General features: G+C 42.1%; 1 protein-coding gene across 1 annotated transcript in view; it reads left to right on the forward strand.

Annotated features, from left to right (window-relative positions):
- Nucleotides 1–4,092, forward strand: part of usp8 (ubiquitin specific peptidase 8) — a 28,547-nt gene extending 24,455 nt beyond the window's left edge. The window contains exons 18-19 of the mRNA XM_033985923.2: nt 578–710; nt 1,085–4,092. Coding sequence (XP_033841814.1) covers nt 578–710; nt 1,085–1,243 — 292 coding nt within the window. The 3' untranslated portion in view covers nt 1,244–4,092. The remainder of the gene's footprint in view (nt 1–577; nt 711–1,084) is intronic.
- Nucleotides 4,093–16,576: the final 12,484 nt, after the last annotated feature.

Consider the following 16,576-nt stretch of genomic DNA (forward strand, 5'->3'; position numbering starts at 1 on the left):
CCGGTGGGACCCCAAGGCTTTCTCAGGCCAGAGAGACATAGTCCCTCCAGCGTGTCCTGAGTCTTCCCCGGGGCCTCCTCCCAGTGGGACATGCCCAGAACACCTCCCTAGGGAGAAAGTTTGTGGAGACAGTCCCTGAAAAAATAATGATGAGGTTCAACAATTGTGGGTCTTGACTTTGTACCATAGACTGTATATATAAATGGACATAGCTAACCTACTAGCTGCCGCGTTCCAAATAGGAAGTGTACATGAGTGCACTTCCAGCTCCATTGACTCCAATTCACTTTGCACTGAAAAACTGTCACCCCTCTTTCCGTAATTGCTGCTGTCAGGCTCGTCATTTTGACCTTAAAATGTTCATATTAACGACTTCAAATTGTGACGTCACCCGCAGCGTTCAGCTCCAGTCAAATGAAGCTCATCGAGGATAGAGCAGTTATAGTCCACTTCTTTATACAGTCTGTGGTTTGCACATGTCTCTCCAAAACAGTGAATCTTTCATAGAGGTTTGTAGACCCCTGCTTGGTATTTTGTGCTGATAAATTTGTATTGATTTGAGTGTTATTGTCTCTAGTTTTTCATACGAGGGCCGGTGGAAGCAGAAGTTGCAGACATCGGTGGACTTTCCTCTGGACTGTCTAGACTTGAGTCAATATGTGATTGGACCCAAACAGAGCCTGAAGAAATACAACGTCTACGGAGTCTCTGTGAGTTCAGATTCAGAATGTTTATAAATGTTTATCACCAGATTATTAAAGTGAATTAGTGGCACCAATATATCCAGTATTGCATGTTCTTTTGCTTCTTTTTTTCCCCCCCATTTCAGTTTTAGATGTAGACAACCATGAAATGTTAAAAGTTAAGTTTACACACTACCAGACAAAAGTTTGGACACACCCTCTCATTCAATATTTTCTTTCTTTATGTTTAAATACATATAGAAGATGTCAAATGTATGAAGCTAGATATATGGAATTATGAAGTAAAAAAAAGTTAAATGGCAAAATTGCAAACTAGGGTTCTAAGCAAAGGGTTGGCTATTTAAAACATTTATAAATTGTATTTCTTGTCTCTTTTGCAGAATCATTATGGGGGTCTGGACGGCGGGCACTACACCGCCTACTGCAAGAACGCCGTGAAGCAGCGCTGGTACAAGTTTGACGATCACGAGGTTTCCGAGCTCTCCACCTCCTCGGTCAAGTCCTCCGCAGCCTACATCCTATTCTACTCCACTCTCTGATGTCTTAACTCAAACTCAACGCTCTAAAATACTACTACCACTACTACCACTACTACTACTACTACAACTACACAGAGCAGCGACTCTTGTCTATGTATGGATTAAGAGATCTTGGTTAATCTGCTCTGGAATACGCTGCAGAGTATAGGGAGTAGTTTTTGAACGCGGAGATGTGAGAAAGTGGTTCTGACATCTCGGGAGAGCTCCAATGCTTTTACAAGTGCGTAGAGGAACAGTCACCAGTCGTGTAGTGGGCTCCTGACTGCTCTGACAGTCGATGTAAGGCTGTACTTTCAGTTGCTGCAGGCTCATTCATACTGTGTAATATTCATAAGGGTTAGCCGCCTTGTACATAACCTTCCGATGCTAAAATTGCACATATAAAAATGTAAATAGTCAAAGGGCAAAAGATGAGACCTGTTTTAAGTGACCAAATTTCTCCTTCTAATGTAGTAGCCATCATGGTATTATTAACACATGGAGTTTTTTTCTGAGCCATGGAGGGGATATTGAAATTGTTTATTGTTCTGATTATTATCCAAACACATTTTTTGCACTTACAATATGCAATCGATCTAGTTTATGTAGAACGCGCTGTTTAGTATCTTTGAAATGACACTCGCTTTAGCCTTTAAACTGGTTTTGAGTGGAGCACTTGTGGAAAAAATGTGTATTAGTTACTACAGTTACCAGTCTATTACTTTTCATGGCCACATCTGCACCAAACCTTTAGTTTATTACAATACCGCATACAGCACTTTGTATTTATTTCACAATGTAAAAAACAAATATCTGAAATTACTCTCTGCCCCTTGGACCATTGTTGAAAGACATCCCACTAAGTAATTTAACTTTTGTCAAAATTACTGAATACTTTTAAAGGTGCGCTGTGTAACTTTTCTGGTAGGGGGTCTGCACCTCCTACAAGTTATTGCTTTGTCTGCAAGGTTCCGTATTCTGGCATTAAATGTACTACAGGTGTTTTTATTGCTCAAAAATACCTTAAAAACATATAAAATGTTGTTGTGAGCGGGGGGACGCCTCTCCACAGATCTGAACTGTAACTTGGCCTGGAGGTGTCAACTGCTTTTCATCGTGAAGATGGATAAATTTAATACTATACTGTGGAACATTCCAAGCAAAGCAATAATTAATAATATAATTTCCTTGGAAACAACCAAGGGGTGGACCCTGCACCAGAAAGTTACATAATGTGTCTTTAATGTCCCTAGCCTAACACAATCAAACAAATACAAAACAGGACTCCCTTTTGTTCTCCACTCTTGGTCAATGTGAGTTCATAAAACATTCAAACCATCTTTAATCCCAAATTAAACGGGAGGTTAACTGGCTCTGTTAACAACTGTATCTGACCAGTTCCAATCACAGGGACAGACAGAGCGACCAGTTCTGATGTAATGTCTATGAGGCTTTTGCTAAAATCACTAAATCTTGACAGAACAGGCAGTGGACAGGGAGCTGCAGGTGTGTAAGGGGTCAGAGGTCAGAGGTAAGGGGGTTAGCATCAGGCAGTGAACAGGGAGCTGTAGGTGGATGTCACTGACAACGTGTTAAACATTTTATAAATGTGAGGAAAACTTCACCTGGCACTTCTGCTTTTAGAAAGGGACGTCTTTGTATGTTGGGGCTAATGCTAATGCTAATTTTGGAGCCTAATGAATATTTAAATAACGCCACTGACTGAAATAATCTACACCAATTGGGTCATTCTTACAAGAAATGTAATTTTGTTGTTATGCTACAATGTTTTAATAGACGTTAGCATTAGCATTAGCGCTGACACACAAAGACAAAAAGTAAAAGAAGTGTCGTCCAGTGAAGTTTTACTCATTTATAAAGTGTTTAACATGTTGTCACTGACATCCACCTGCAGCTCCCTGTCCACTGCCTGATCCCAACCCCCTTACCTCTGACCTCTGACCCCTAACTCACCCGCAGCTCCCTGTCCACCAGTTACTCACGGTACTTATTTTTGATTGGCCGAAATATCAAAAATGTCAATATATTTTTAAGTTGTCCCTCAAATCCAACACATGGCCTCTTCTGATAATTGAGGATCTAAACAAATTCATAATAAAGTTTAGTTGACATTCACAAGTGCTACTCCAATACTCAGATGGACCATAATGTGGTGAGATGGCCCTCTGTTACTGTTTCACGCCTATAACACTTGTCTTATATCTAACATTAACATCACTATAAAATAAAAGGGTTATTTCTACCTGGTTTGATGCTAGTATAAAGGTGCACTATGTAACTTTTCTGTTTGGGGGCATCTACCGCTTGCTTGTCTCCATGGAGATACTGGATTGCCTGGAATGTTTAACAGTATGGCATCAAACATATCTAACATCAGCTCTAAAATAACTTGGAAAAACACGCGTTCTTACTGTGAATGGGGTCGCTTCTCCGCGGATCTGACCTGTAACATGGGCTGAGGGTGTCTTTGCTTGTCTCCATGGAGATAGATGCCATAATATAGAACATTTGAGGAGAAGCAATAACCTGTAGGCCAAACGGTGACAGACCCAGAAAAGTTCCATTGTGTACCTTTTCAAGTATTTGGGTGGTTTGAGGTTGGTTGAGTTGTCTTCATCTGTGTGTTGTCTTGGAAACCATTTAGCACAGTAATTGTCTGTTGGACTTTGGACAGAGTAATGGACCAGGAACCGGATTTGCCTGGATCGGACTCGTGGAACTGTCTTGCCTCGCATGACATCATAATGATCTGTTTCTTGTACTTGTTCATTTTATTTCTAATGCTCTAAAATCGTTTCCAATATAACGAATATATTAACCAACTTATATGACTATTTATTAAAACGGCTTCAAATTAAACTTTGAATTGTTTCATTGAATTGTTTGAATTGTTTGATTGTTTCAGTGGTGTACACTCTCACTCTTTTACTATGGGCTCTGTACACAACAGCTCCCGGCAAACTCACTGTCAGCGTCCTGTTCGTGTTTAGTTTTATCTCTATGAGGTTTTTGTAGTCACACTAAAAAGAATAAATATTTAAAGATCAGACACTCACTCACTCAATAAACAGGGAGCTGACGACATGTTAAACAATAAAAATAAATACTTAGGTAGGTTGTTTATGTTTTCCAATGTTAATAAAAGTGACTGTTAGCTTTGAGACATAGTGAGTTAGCTAGCATGCTGCTGTGCAGAGCCTGTAGTATATAGCAGGTCCTCTGTCAGTAAGAGCATGTGGTTTGGAACCTCCTGCCTCCTGGACACCTCCCTGAGGCTTAGTGGGCTCCCCTCAATGTGAAGGAGCAGCGGCTCTACTCAGAAGTCCTCCCGTGTGACTGAGCTCAGTCACCCGGCGGAGAAAACCCATTTAACCGCTTGTATCTGCCATCTTGTTCTTTTGGTCATTACCCAAAGGCCATGACCATAGGAGAGGACAGGACCAGAGATTTAAACCAGGACTATAGGTGAGGAAGGAAAATGTAGAAATAAAAACACAGGTGCTCATCTCCAGTTTGTTTATTTCCAAATACAAAATTGTAAACATGTCTTTCTTTGTTTGAGGTCAGAGAGGTTGTGTTCATAGTCCTTGTATCTGCGGTTTGAGGAAAGGCTTACGGCTGTAGAGCAGGATGTACGCGTGAGGAGACTGAACCCGGACGCCCTCTACAGGCCGCACCTCAGAATCATCAAAACAGTGCCAGGTCTGAGTCACAGTGTTGTGGCACAGAGCTGTGTAATGTCCCATGTGCAAGTGACCAATGTGGTTCTGGAGGAGCAAATATAAGGATTAAAGATAGTCATTTTATGCTGTCAAAGTATAATATTACTTTTTATTTATATGACAGAAGCCAGAACTCATTTTAACATCTAATGCCATGCTGTGGAACATTGTAACTTTCTGGTGCAGAGTCCACTCTTCACTGCTTTGCCTGCATAGTGCTGTTAAATGCTTATATTTTGAGGACGTTTTCCTATTTGAAAGATATATTATTTTGTTTACATTGTTAATCGCTATGTCTTAATTTTTTATCATTCTGAAATTAATGGATAAATGGAGGTAAAAAAAAAAAATTGAAACTGTTAAATTAGAATATTATGGTTAGGTTCCCCCTGACTCACCACCACAGCATACAGACTGTAGGAGGCGCCGTCTGAGCTGAACACAGAGCTGGAGAGGAAGGGGCTCAGGTCCAGAGTCTCTGTAGAAAACTCCACATTGGTCCTGAGTTTGACCTGGCTCCTCCCTTTACAGCCGAATCTGCACAAGACAACACACAGGCTTAAAGCTGCATCGTGTAACTTTTACAATGACGGGTTGTTAAATTGTGTATGACAGGTGACAGGCGATTCTCTATTTTTTACGTAATTTCCTGAGCTAAAACCTGTTATAAAATAAATAACTGATTACACTGAAGCAGTCTGCAAAGAAAAGTTGAAATATATTGTGAAAATTACAGAAAGTAGAGAGTTCTGTTTTGTTCCATATTGATGACATCACTCTGAGAATTCTGTACAAAAGTTCAACACAATTTATACTTACAAAACACATTTTTCAAATACTTTAAACAGTATTTCAACATCTTTTATTTGTATTTGTCAAATAATAATCTCTGTGTACATTAGAGGAGTTTTGCTCAGTGTACAACATGGTTGCTAGGCAACAGTTATGGAATTCCCTCGCATGGAAGTAAAATTGTGAACCTAAAAAAATTACCAAACTGGAAGAAAAAAATAAAATATGTTTATTTTTTTTTCTTATAATATAATTTTCTCACTTGCCATATGAGTCTGCCTGTGTCTGTTTTTGGTTCAATGAGCACATACACTCCATAGTCTGTATAAAGAAGTGGACTAAATCAGTGTGATGTCACAGCGTTCAGCTCTGGTCAAATGAAGCTCAGCGTGAGTAGGGGTTACGGGGAGAATTTGGAGCCAGGCTCCATATTTGAAATTCAGTGGATATCATAGCAACCAAAGAGCCAATCTGGAGCAAAACTGTAGAAGGAAAAGGCCCTTCCCTCCTGCACCACTGGTTTAGCAGAGAGCGGGTGGTGTCAATCAAACCTGTTGCTAATGCTAGCTATTTCTTTCTTATTGATGTTTATATCTTGAGATCCAGACACAATAACAAAATAAAAATACCAGGCTCATGTACAGAGGGTTAATACAAACATTTTAAGCCCAAAATGAGGAGCCTGACAGCAGCAGGTACAGAGAGAGGGACAACAGTTTTCTAATGTTAAATGAAATGGAGCCGGAATCGCGCACCATGATAAACATGCATGATACATTTGTCCAGTAAAATGCTAACCTTACGTGACGTGATATTTCCTTGTTATTGTTGTTACCGTTTGAGGTGGAGGATGAGGATGTCGGGGAGCTTGTCGAGGTATGTGACCACAGCAGTCTCTCTCCTCAGGCCACACTCGGAGCACACGACCCCTCCGCTCAGGACGCTCTGCTGGAAGAACAACGCCAGGCAGTCCTGCAACGCAATATGAGAGATGTATACAGAGGAGTCGATAGGGGGGGGTCTGTTATCCCGGACTCCAGCGTCTTAGGGACCTGGAAATTGACCTTTTTCCTACTGATTTATCTTAGAGTGAGGCCCCCTAAGTGTGGCCTCTTCTCCCCAAATCCTGTCAACTGCCTTGAATTTACGTAATAACACACAAACACTGATACATTGCATTCAATCCTTACATTTCATCCACTTAGAATTATAGGGTTCTTTCTTTATTCTGGGTGGTTTTGAGAGTTTGGGGTCTAAACGTTTGACCAACTACAAGACGAGTGCGGAAGGTATTCAGTAATAAGAACATATGAATAAATCGATTTCAACATCATTCAGGGAGCGTGAGACGTCATTTTCACACATGGATCGTCCACCACAGAGTCTAGACCTTAACCTCATTGAGAATCTTTGGGATGTGCTGGAGAAGCTTTGAGCAGCGTCAGACTCGACCAGCATCAATGCAACATCTTGGTAAAAAAATGTATGCAACACTGGATGGAAATAAATCTTGTGACGTTGCAGAAGCGAAATCGAAACAATGCAACAGCAAATGTGTGACGTAATCAAAAGTAAAGGCAGTCTCATGAAAGATATCAGTGTGTGACCTTTTTTTTTTGTGGTACTTTTTTGGGGGGGAGTGTGACTGACACATTGACCAGTTCTTTTGAAACTCTTTAGTTTTTTAGCTCAGTTTTTAATATTGTATCTTAGGATTTTAACAAACTAAGAAGAGCAGCATGTGCAGATCAAAGGACACAAGTAAGAGACATGTGCGGAATGAGAAGTTTGGTTTTCCTCTGTCTAGGGAGACCGTGAAAGAAGCTACCTATGAACCTCTGAGATGCTACAGACATCACGGAAACCACAACTAATAGTTAAGGGCCTCAGGGATGCTACAGACTCAAATGTGGCGAAACACCTTCCAGAGGTGATGCCAATCGAAACAAAGAGTCAAGCCAAGATGGACGTCTGCAGTCTAATCTATCCATCTGTCTATCATTTTTCCGAAACCCATCCACATCCTTCATTTGACCTGTTTGTACCTGTATGGAGCAGGAGATGAGGTCAGTCGGGATGGGCAGGGACAGGATGGTAAAAGGCTGTGAGTTGTGAGCCTGGTGGTCGCAGTGTAAACACAGAGTCACTCCGCTGAGACGCCCCTCAAACAGACGTGAGACCACCGTACTGTCCGACCGCAGACCGCCCCTCTTCTGCTGACGACGACAAATCTGAGGGTAAAACGACCCTCAGTGAAGAGATGCCACTGTACAGCATTTACACAACTATTACACACACGCGTACCTTTTTGAGATCGTCGTGCAGGGCGTTGATGCAGTACATGAGCAGCTCCTGGGCGTCCTGCTGTAGGTGGTTGTTAAACTGCGGGAGGACGGAGCAGAGCACGGTCCTGGCCTCTAGGGGGGCACAGCGAGCCACTCTGCCCAGCCACATCTGCTCCAAGAGACGCACAAACACCTCAGCCACGCGGCACTTACACCTGCAGAGGGGAGTGTATAAGCTCTACCCGCCTATCCATGGGTTTCAGAGTGACGGAAATGACGGCCGTTACCATAGTGATTAACAATTTAAAAGCCCTATATTAAACAAAAATGGATTCTTGTGAGATTTAAGTCATGTTATAATGTCGTCACCTCCTCACCTCACCTCAAAATGCTCTGTTCCAACTTGTGATGTCATGAAGTGGTAGTTTTCATCAACAGATACATTTGACCTTTCGTTTAGTAGAGATTGGATGTTCTAGGTTTGAAATCATCCAAATGATTCTAGCGAAGGTGTATGGAGTTTAAAAACACACTGGAGCGTTTTCTAATAAGCAGATGACCTCATGAACATAAAAGTGTATTTTTTTTGGGTCTGACCTGCTGATGTCTTTCCTGGTGTCCGGCTGCAGCAGATACTCCACTAGGGGCACTGTGGAGCAGAGACACTGGAGCACTGCATTGAGGTAACAGGAGTTGCCGGAGTTGTCCAGGCCGCAGACTCCAGGCTGGTTTTTCATCGGCTTCTCATTCTTCACAACTGAACTACAGCTATTGGGCTCTGAGGATCTGGCAGAAAAAAAAAAAAAAAAAGTCAGCATAAGTGTAACCGGTGGAGTGTTTTAAGTCTCATCTTAACCTCCTGAGACCCGAGCTCTTGCAGAACTTTATTTGCAAAAACTATTAAGAGCTTGAACACATGAATTTTGTGTAAAAAATAAAATGAGAAACAATTGTGCCTCTAGGAACAATGTGTCTCATTTGTGCTGCTGACAGGTGCAGGAAGACATGTGCCTTTAAATAAAAATAAATAAATAAATACATTTAAAAAAAATTAAAAAAAAAAATTAAAATACAATAAATAAAAAAAATAAAAAAATTAAAATACAATAAATAAAAAAATAAAAACAAAAAATTAAATATAAAATAAAATAAAATAAAAATAAATAAATAAATATTCCAAACTCTTAGAAAGACTCACTTTTACTCTCAGGCTTTTGTGCTCCTCTGTGTGTTTTAGTTATTTTTACGATTTTATCTTTTCATTTACTGCTATTTCTGGTCTTATTTCATTTGACTAGTTTTATTCTCTTAATGAGGATGGGTGGACTTTAATAGAGCTTTATTTTATATTTTTTTTGTATCTGTATCACTGCAGCACTTCAGAAACAGTTTTGTTTGTAAAATGTGCTATAAAAGCCAAGTGGATTGGATTAAATAAGCAATGATGTGTGCGCTAAACTTAATTTTTTTTTTTTTTTTCGTTTGTATATAGCACTTTTCCACCATCAAGGCTTAAAGTACTTTACATCAAGGAACCACTCACACATTCATACACTTGGGGTGATGATGTCAATATGTCAAGAGTGAGATTTGAACCACCAAACCTCGGATGAATGGACAAACACTCTACCAACTCAGCCACTGGAACTTTGCTTTTACAGAAAATCATAAAAAGTGGTTCTTCCTGTGTGCTATGAAGAAACCACGATCAATAAGACTTTGCAAATATGAATGATGACATGTTCCAGTGTTCATAGTGCTAATTTGCTTTAAAAAAAATCAAATGTTCATTACAAATAAATAATATAATGAATACCACAATATTAAATACACATTTAAAGGTTTAGCAATTCATATTTAAAGGTCATATATTGCACAAACTTGACTCTTATGAGCTTTAATCCATGTTTAAATGCTGTTACCTCCTCAAAAAACATACCTGGAGTTGTGTTTTGTTTCCTTCACACACGTTTGAATAACTCTTTATTATTAGTCTGTCTCCAAAGCTCAAAATGCTCAGTTCCACCTTGTGATGTCATGAAGTGGTAGTTTTCACATTAACAGCTACCTTTTACCTTTAGTTCAGTAGAGATTGGCAATTCCAAGGAGAAAATCATCCAAATGATTCTAGTGAAGGTGTGTGGAGTTGCCCCAAGTGGAGGAGTTCAAGTATCTCGGGGTCTTGTTCACGAGTGAGGGAAGGATGGAGCGGGAGATTGACAGGTGGATCGGTGCAGCGTCTGCAGTGATGCGGTCGCTGTATCGGTCCGTTGTGGTAAAGAAGGAGCTGAGCCGGAAGGCGAAGCTCTCGATTTACCGGTCAATCTACGTTCCTACCCTCACCTATGGTCATGAGCTCTGGGTAATGACCGAAAGGACAAGATCGCGGATACAAGCGGCCAAAATGGGTTTCCTCCGCAGAGTGGCCGGGCGCACCCTTAGGGATAGGGTGAGGAGCGCGGTCACACGGGAGGAGCTCGGAGTAGAGCCGCTGCTCCTACACGTTGAGAGGAACCAGCTGAGGTGGCTCGGGCATCTGCTCAGGATGCCTCCTGGACGCCTCCCTAGGGAGGTGTTCTGGGCATGTCCCACCGGGAGGAGGCCCCGAGGAAGACCCAGGACACGCTGGAGGGACTATGTCTCTCGGCTGGCCTGGGAACGCCTTGGGGTCCCACCGGAGGAGCTGGAGGACGTGTCCGGGGTGAGGGAAGTCTGGGAGTCCCTGCTTAGACTGCTGCCCCCGCGACCCGGCCCCGGATAAAGCGGAAGAAGATGGATGGATGGATGGTGTGTGGAGTTTAAAAACACAGTGGAGCACTTCCTGTATCACCACATGATGACATCACAAGTTGGAACAGAGTGTTTTCAGTTTCAGAGAAGAACAACAACAACAATAACTAAATATTCAGGCTTTGTGTGTTAAACATGTGTGAATGAAACAAAACACAACTACAGGCATGTTTTTGATGACGACACAACATAACAGAAAATAACAAACACAAACCACACTTATCCTCACCTCTGATTGGTCGCTTTGGTGAATGGGCCGTCCTGATAGGAGCTGTGGAGTCTGGGCAGAACTGGCACAGACACAGAGGGATCCACCACGAGCTGACAGCCCAACGCCTTTGTAAAATGACTGAGCTCCACCCTCTTCCCCGAGCCCGGGTTCTGCAGCGTATGGAGCACAAATGTATTGATGCAGACCACGTGTACTGCCCCCCACAGGCCGGGAAGAAACACATCCACCTCTGAGCCTTTGAGGTCCGATGGCCGAAAGAGAGCAGGTCCTGTCCAGCCCTGGAGGTGAGCGGCCATTTTGGAGTCCTGATTAGCTTGTTGTTTTCGAGGAGTAGTCAAGTGAGAGTCTACTGACATTTTAGCTGTAGAAATAAAGTCTATATTGAGACCAAAGTTTGAAAAGACACCAGTGAGTTTACTATCCATCCATGCAGAACTGTTGATCTTAACAACGTGACCATTACAACAAAATGGTCTTAAAAGATTACTTATAACTTGCTGGATTACAGGTTTTCGGCTTTGTTTTTGCATTTGTTCAGGGCAATAAAGAAACATATTGCAAATAAACCCTGTGCTAACGTCGCAAAGGAGCGCGAGATGCAAAGACGAGGGATCTTGCTGGTATGAAAGCTGGTATTTTTTGACTGTCAAACTGTGTCCGGGCGTGTAAAGTGTCTGGTAACGCCTCGATATATGGCTACAAAATGCTGAGAGGATTTCAAGTTTGGTCACGTCTTCCAGTCTGGTAAGCGACATAAGATGTGTTTGAAAAGTGTTCCTCTTGAGAACTCCCTGCCATCCGTCTAAACTCAAATCTGAATCACACGTCTCGTCAACAAAAATCCCACTTTTCAAAACGACCGAGAACCACGTTAAGGCATCCGCGTACACCCCTTCCGTGGATAGGTCTGCATTTTGGTCTTTGGTTTGGTTGTAAGAAGAGCGATTTGATCCGGATTTGGCGCTGCTGGCACGTCTGGTTAGCTCCCGAATAGCACTGCGGTCTAGGACATTCATAAACAGTTCCCTGGCAGTGTAGTAGACCTGGTAAGTGGGACCGTTGTGCGTTTTGGAGAGAGGTTTGATTCGCTTGGGTCGGAAAATATTGGGGAGACACAGTCCGTTACTTTGAGCGGATCCATCGTCTGAAAAGCGGCACTCTTCTGAAGTCCAAGAGCACTCTTTGATGGATAAGGCTTTGGGTTTCATATCAGCAGGACCTAAAACAAGAGGAGAAAAACAACACGAGGGACTGATGAAAATGCACAATAATTAAAGTGGGACTAAACATCTAAACTACGCTGATTAGATACCTGAACTGTACATGTGACAACTCTGCTGTAATCAGGACAGTCTTTCGTGATGTCTGGAAATAGCAGAGGCAACTGAAGGTATCACAAAATCACAAACTTACAGGGACGGGTCAGACTAAGAGCGGTTCAGAAGCCCTTTATAATGAGTTATACAACAAGCCCTGTTGCATCGCCTGGATAGGTGCCACCGGGGCCCTCATCTTGGAGCCAGGCCTGGGGAGCATGTTCTTCCTGAAGAAGTGACCGTTGGGCCGTGTTCCAGGGACCCACCGCCTGCAGGAGGATCTGTAAGGGGTTGGCGCAGAGAGGTCTGGGCGGCGGTCGAAGGCCGTCGACGACTGGATCTCCAACATGGAGACTGGCTCCGGGGACATGGAACGTCACCTCACTGAGGGTAAAGGAGCCTGAACATGTGCTGCAGGTTGAGCATTAATGACTAAATACAGTCAACCTCACCTCCACACACAGCTTGGGCTCTGGACCCCAACTCCTTGAGAGGGGCTGGACTCTCCATTTCTCTGGGATTGGCCATGAGGAGAGGAGGCGCCCTGGTGTGGGCTTGCTTATTGTCCCACAGCTCAGTTCACCTCAGTGCCTTCAGGTCAGGGACAGGTCTCTCACTGTTGAGTTGGTCTACAGGTCGAAGAGCTTCTTGAAGGCCGGGAGGTCTGCAGTTATGATATGAATTAACTGAGAAAAGGTGGATGAAGAGTACAAGTATCTCGGGGTCTTGTTCAAGAAGTCAAAATGAGTTTCCTTCACAGGGTGGCTGGGCACTCTCTTAGAGATAGGATGAGGAGATCAGTCACATGGAAGGAGCTCAGAGTAGAACCACTGCTCCTCCACGTTGAGAGGAGCTAGCTGAGGTTGCTCCTGCATTATGCCTCCTGAACACTTCCCAAGAAAGTTGTTCAGAGCATGTCCCACAGGGTGGAGGCCCCAGGGAAGACCCAGGACACACTGGAGGGACTATGTCTGGGGTGAGAGAAGCCTGGCAGTCCCTGTTTAGACTGCTTCTCCCACGACCCGGCCCTATATAAGCGGAAGAAAATGGATGGATGGAAGCTTGAAATTTTTCATTGGCACTAAAGTTGCCAAAAAAGACTAGGAACAGTAAATAATGCTATTTAAGTCAAGTACCATAATCCTCCACAATAAAACATGTTCTGAAATGTGATTCTTGTGTTAGTTTGTCACTTCATATTTCAGTCTTTTTCTGTCAATTCTCCTGATCGTGTTTAAAATGTGAACTTTAACCAGATTCATATTATTAAAACATAGATCGCAGTTATAATCTCAATCACAATCCTTGCCAGAAAAATCACAAAAATGGGACTCACCTCTGCTCAAAGTTTCCCCACTGTATCCGACTCCGACTGGCTGAACCTCCGCTCTCCCATCTGCTGCTCTGTTGAAACATAGAATGAAATGTTTACGTTGAAGTTGCTCTGAGATGAGGGACACAGGGCTGGTTGTCAGGGGTAACTCCAGGGATCCTTCGTCTCCACAACTGTGTCCTGGAAACACACGAGGACAAAGCTCGGGTGACTGTAGACCTGGGACTGTGTGTATTTTTAAACCTCTTTTAGGCTGAATAACATTAACATAATTGGTCTGATACAGTTTGGGCTTTCCATGTTAGCAGTGAAGCGAAGGCCTTTTTCCTTCGTTTAATTTGAATTCTGTTATCTCTCCAAAAGATCAGTTTTCCAAGAGCTAAACTATAGTTATTTTTTATTGAATTTAACAACTTTATAATCAGAGGTGGGTAGCATTACATTTACTCGGTTATATTTACTTCAATAACTTTTTAAAGAAATTCTACTTTTCTAGCAGCATACTTTTACTCCTACTTGAGTAATATTTGAATTGAAGTAACAGTACTCTTTCTTGAGTTTGTGCTTCTTGCAGATCCTTCAGATATGATTTAGTTTGTCTCATGTTGGTGTCTATTTTTGAACATTATATCATGTTTTGTCCTTCCAATTACATGCACTTCCCGTTATAAATCAGATGTTATGTCCCAGCAGTTACTCGTTAAGTTACTCTCAGTAATCTAGTAGTTTTCCCCAAACACTTTTTTGCTCTCACTTGAATATTTTCCCAGTCAGTCTATGTTCCTACCCTCGCCTCTGGTCATGAGCGATGGAACAAGATCATGGATACAGGGGGACAGAGTTGCTGCTCATCCACATGGAAAGGAGCAGCTGAGGCTCAGGTGTCTGTTCCTGATGCTTCCTGGATGCATCCCTAGGGAGGTGTTCATGTCCCACCGGGAGGAGGACACGCTGGAGGGACTATGTGTCTCAGCTGGCTTGGGAACACGTTGGGGTCCCAGTGAAGGAATGGTGGGAAGTCTGGTCCCTGCTCAAACATCTGCCCCCGGAAGAGTGCAAGAAAATGGATGGAAACTTTGTACTTCTACTTGTGCATTTTGAAGTAATGTTACTGTTACTTGAGTACAATGTTTGGTTACTCTACCCCCTTGGTTTATAATGTTTTTTAAGGCTTGAATAATTAATCAAATAATACTATCCGCAGCTGGAGATGTTTACAATAAAGCTGATGGATATCTGATCGATGAAGTCCCATTTAGACCTGGGACTACTCATGAGCTCATGGGTTAGAGAGTGTAACACTAAAACCTGCCTACAGAGGGCAGACTTTACCAGCTAACCAAATAAAGGAGTCTTGTATAAATGACAAAGTATAGTCAAAAAACACCTCAAAATGAAGGAATCAGTTATCCAACCTACCATACCTACATGTTTTTGTTTTATTTTGCCTTTATAAAAATCTTTTCAAACTTAAAACTATTTATTTTAATTTATTTAGGTGAGATTTGCTTGGGAAGGCATGCTATTTTCCAATTTTCCACCCATTTAGGTATTAGGCTTCCTGTTTATAGGCGCCATTTTGAGTACTTTTCATTCAGAAAAGATAGAATATTTAGTTTTGAACTGTTACCTGATTGCAATGACAACAGGGCTCATTTTTCATTATTCTGAAAACCCACTAAAAAGCAACAAGAACTCGACGCTATTATAACTGATCTCGCCATCGTCTCCACTGGACTACATTAGCACAGTCGCCATGGCAATAAACAATTCAAAACTAAATATTTTATCTTTCGAAATAGTGGAAAGTAGATGTTGATTTGCACGTAGCCTCATTATTTTGTACTATTTTGTTCTGTATTTATGCGGGCTTGGCACACTTTGTCACCTGCTCTTGTGCGCCCCCTAGTGACGGTCCCTCTGCAGCTCCTCAGTTCATTTTGCATGTCACCGTTGCCACTGTTACACAATTGTCTAAGAGCATCCTGAGCCAAATCCATTAGCCAGCCTTCTGCGTCCCCATATGTGAACACAGTGTTTATGTAACCCGCAAACTGTGAAGCACGAAACAGCTTTGGTCTGTGTTTGGCAGAGATTAAAACGGGATGGAAAAATACATTTTAAATCTCGAATAAGACACAGGCACATAATTTGAGTGGTATAAACGGAAAGCTGCGGCTACTGCGTCCCCATAGATTATCAGTGTATGTTTTGTCCACCAATCAAAGCTAATATAAGAGCTGTATTTTAATTGTATGTAAATTGATTCATTTGGAAGCCGCCTCCACATCTCGCCCTCTCAGAAAAGAATAATAAAACAGAAATGATCCTGCCTCTAGGTACAAAGTGAACTGGCCATTTATTCAAGCAGTGAACAGTGAGGCCACAAATGAGCGGATTTAATTAACATTTATAAAAAAGATAAATACTCCCAAGTGTTCAGTTCTGTTGTTGGATTTAAACCGCACCCAGACACATCCAATAAATGAAATAAATTGTTAGAACTAGAGGGTTAAAACATAATATTAAAGCAAAATCAACTTTTTTTTGGAGCTTTCTACCATGTTATAACGTTGCTTACGCATCAAAAACATGTCTGAAGAGGTTTTAAATGTCAGCTATTCACGTTTGAGCAATCTAGTGATCTCTCCCGGGCCCTATTTGATTTCTTCTTGAAGCTAGCTGTAAGATTTGTCCCAAGCTCCGCCCACAAGCCTACGTCCCCCATGATCCCACACGACAGTTCTCCATAAATATACAAAAACGTGAAACAAAACGATACGCTACGACTTCACAAACCTGACGTGATGTGTAGTAGCTTCATTAGCGGGATGGATGCTGATGAGTGCTCTGGAAGGGGAGT

This window comes from Periophthalmus magnuspinnatus, chromosome 3 (genome assembly GCF_009829125.3).
Source record: "Periophthalmus magnuspinnatus isolate fPerMag1 chromosome 3, fPerMag1.2.pri, whole genome shotgun sequence".
In the NCBI taxonomy this organism is placed as follows: Eukaryota; Metazoa; Chordata; class Actinopteri; order Gobiiformes; family Gobiidae; genus Periophthalmus; species Periophthalmus magnuspinnatus.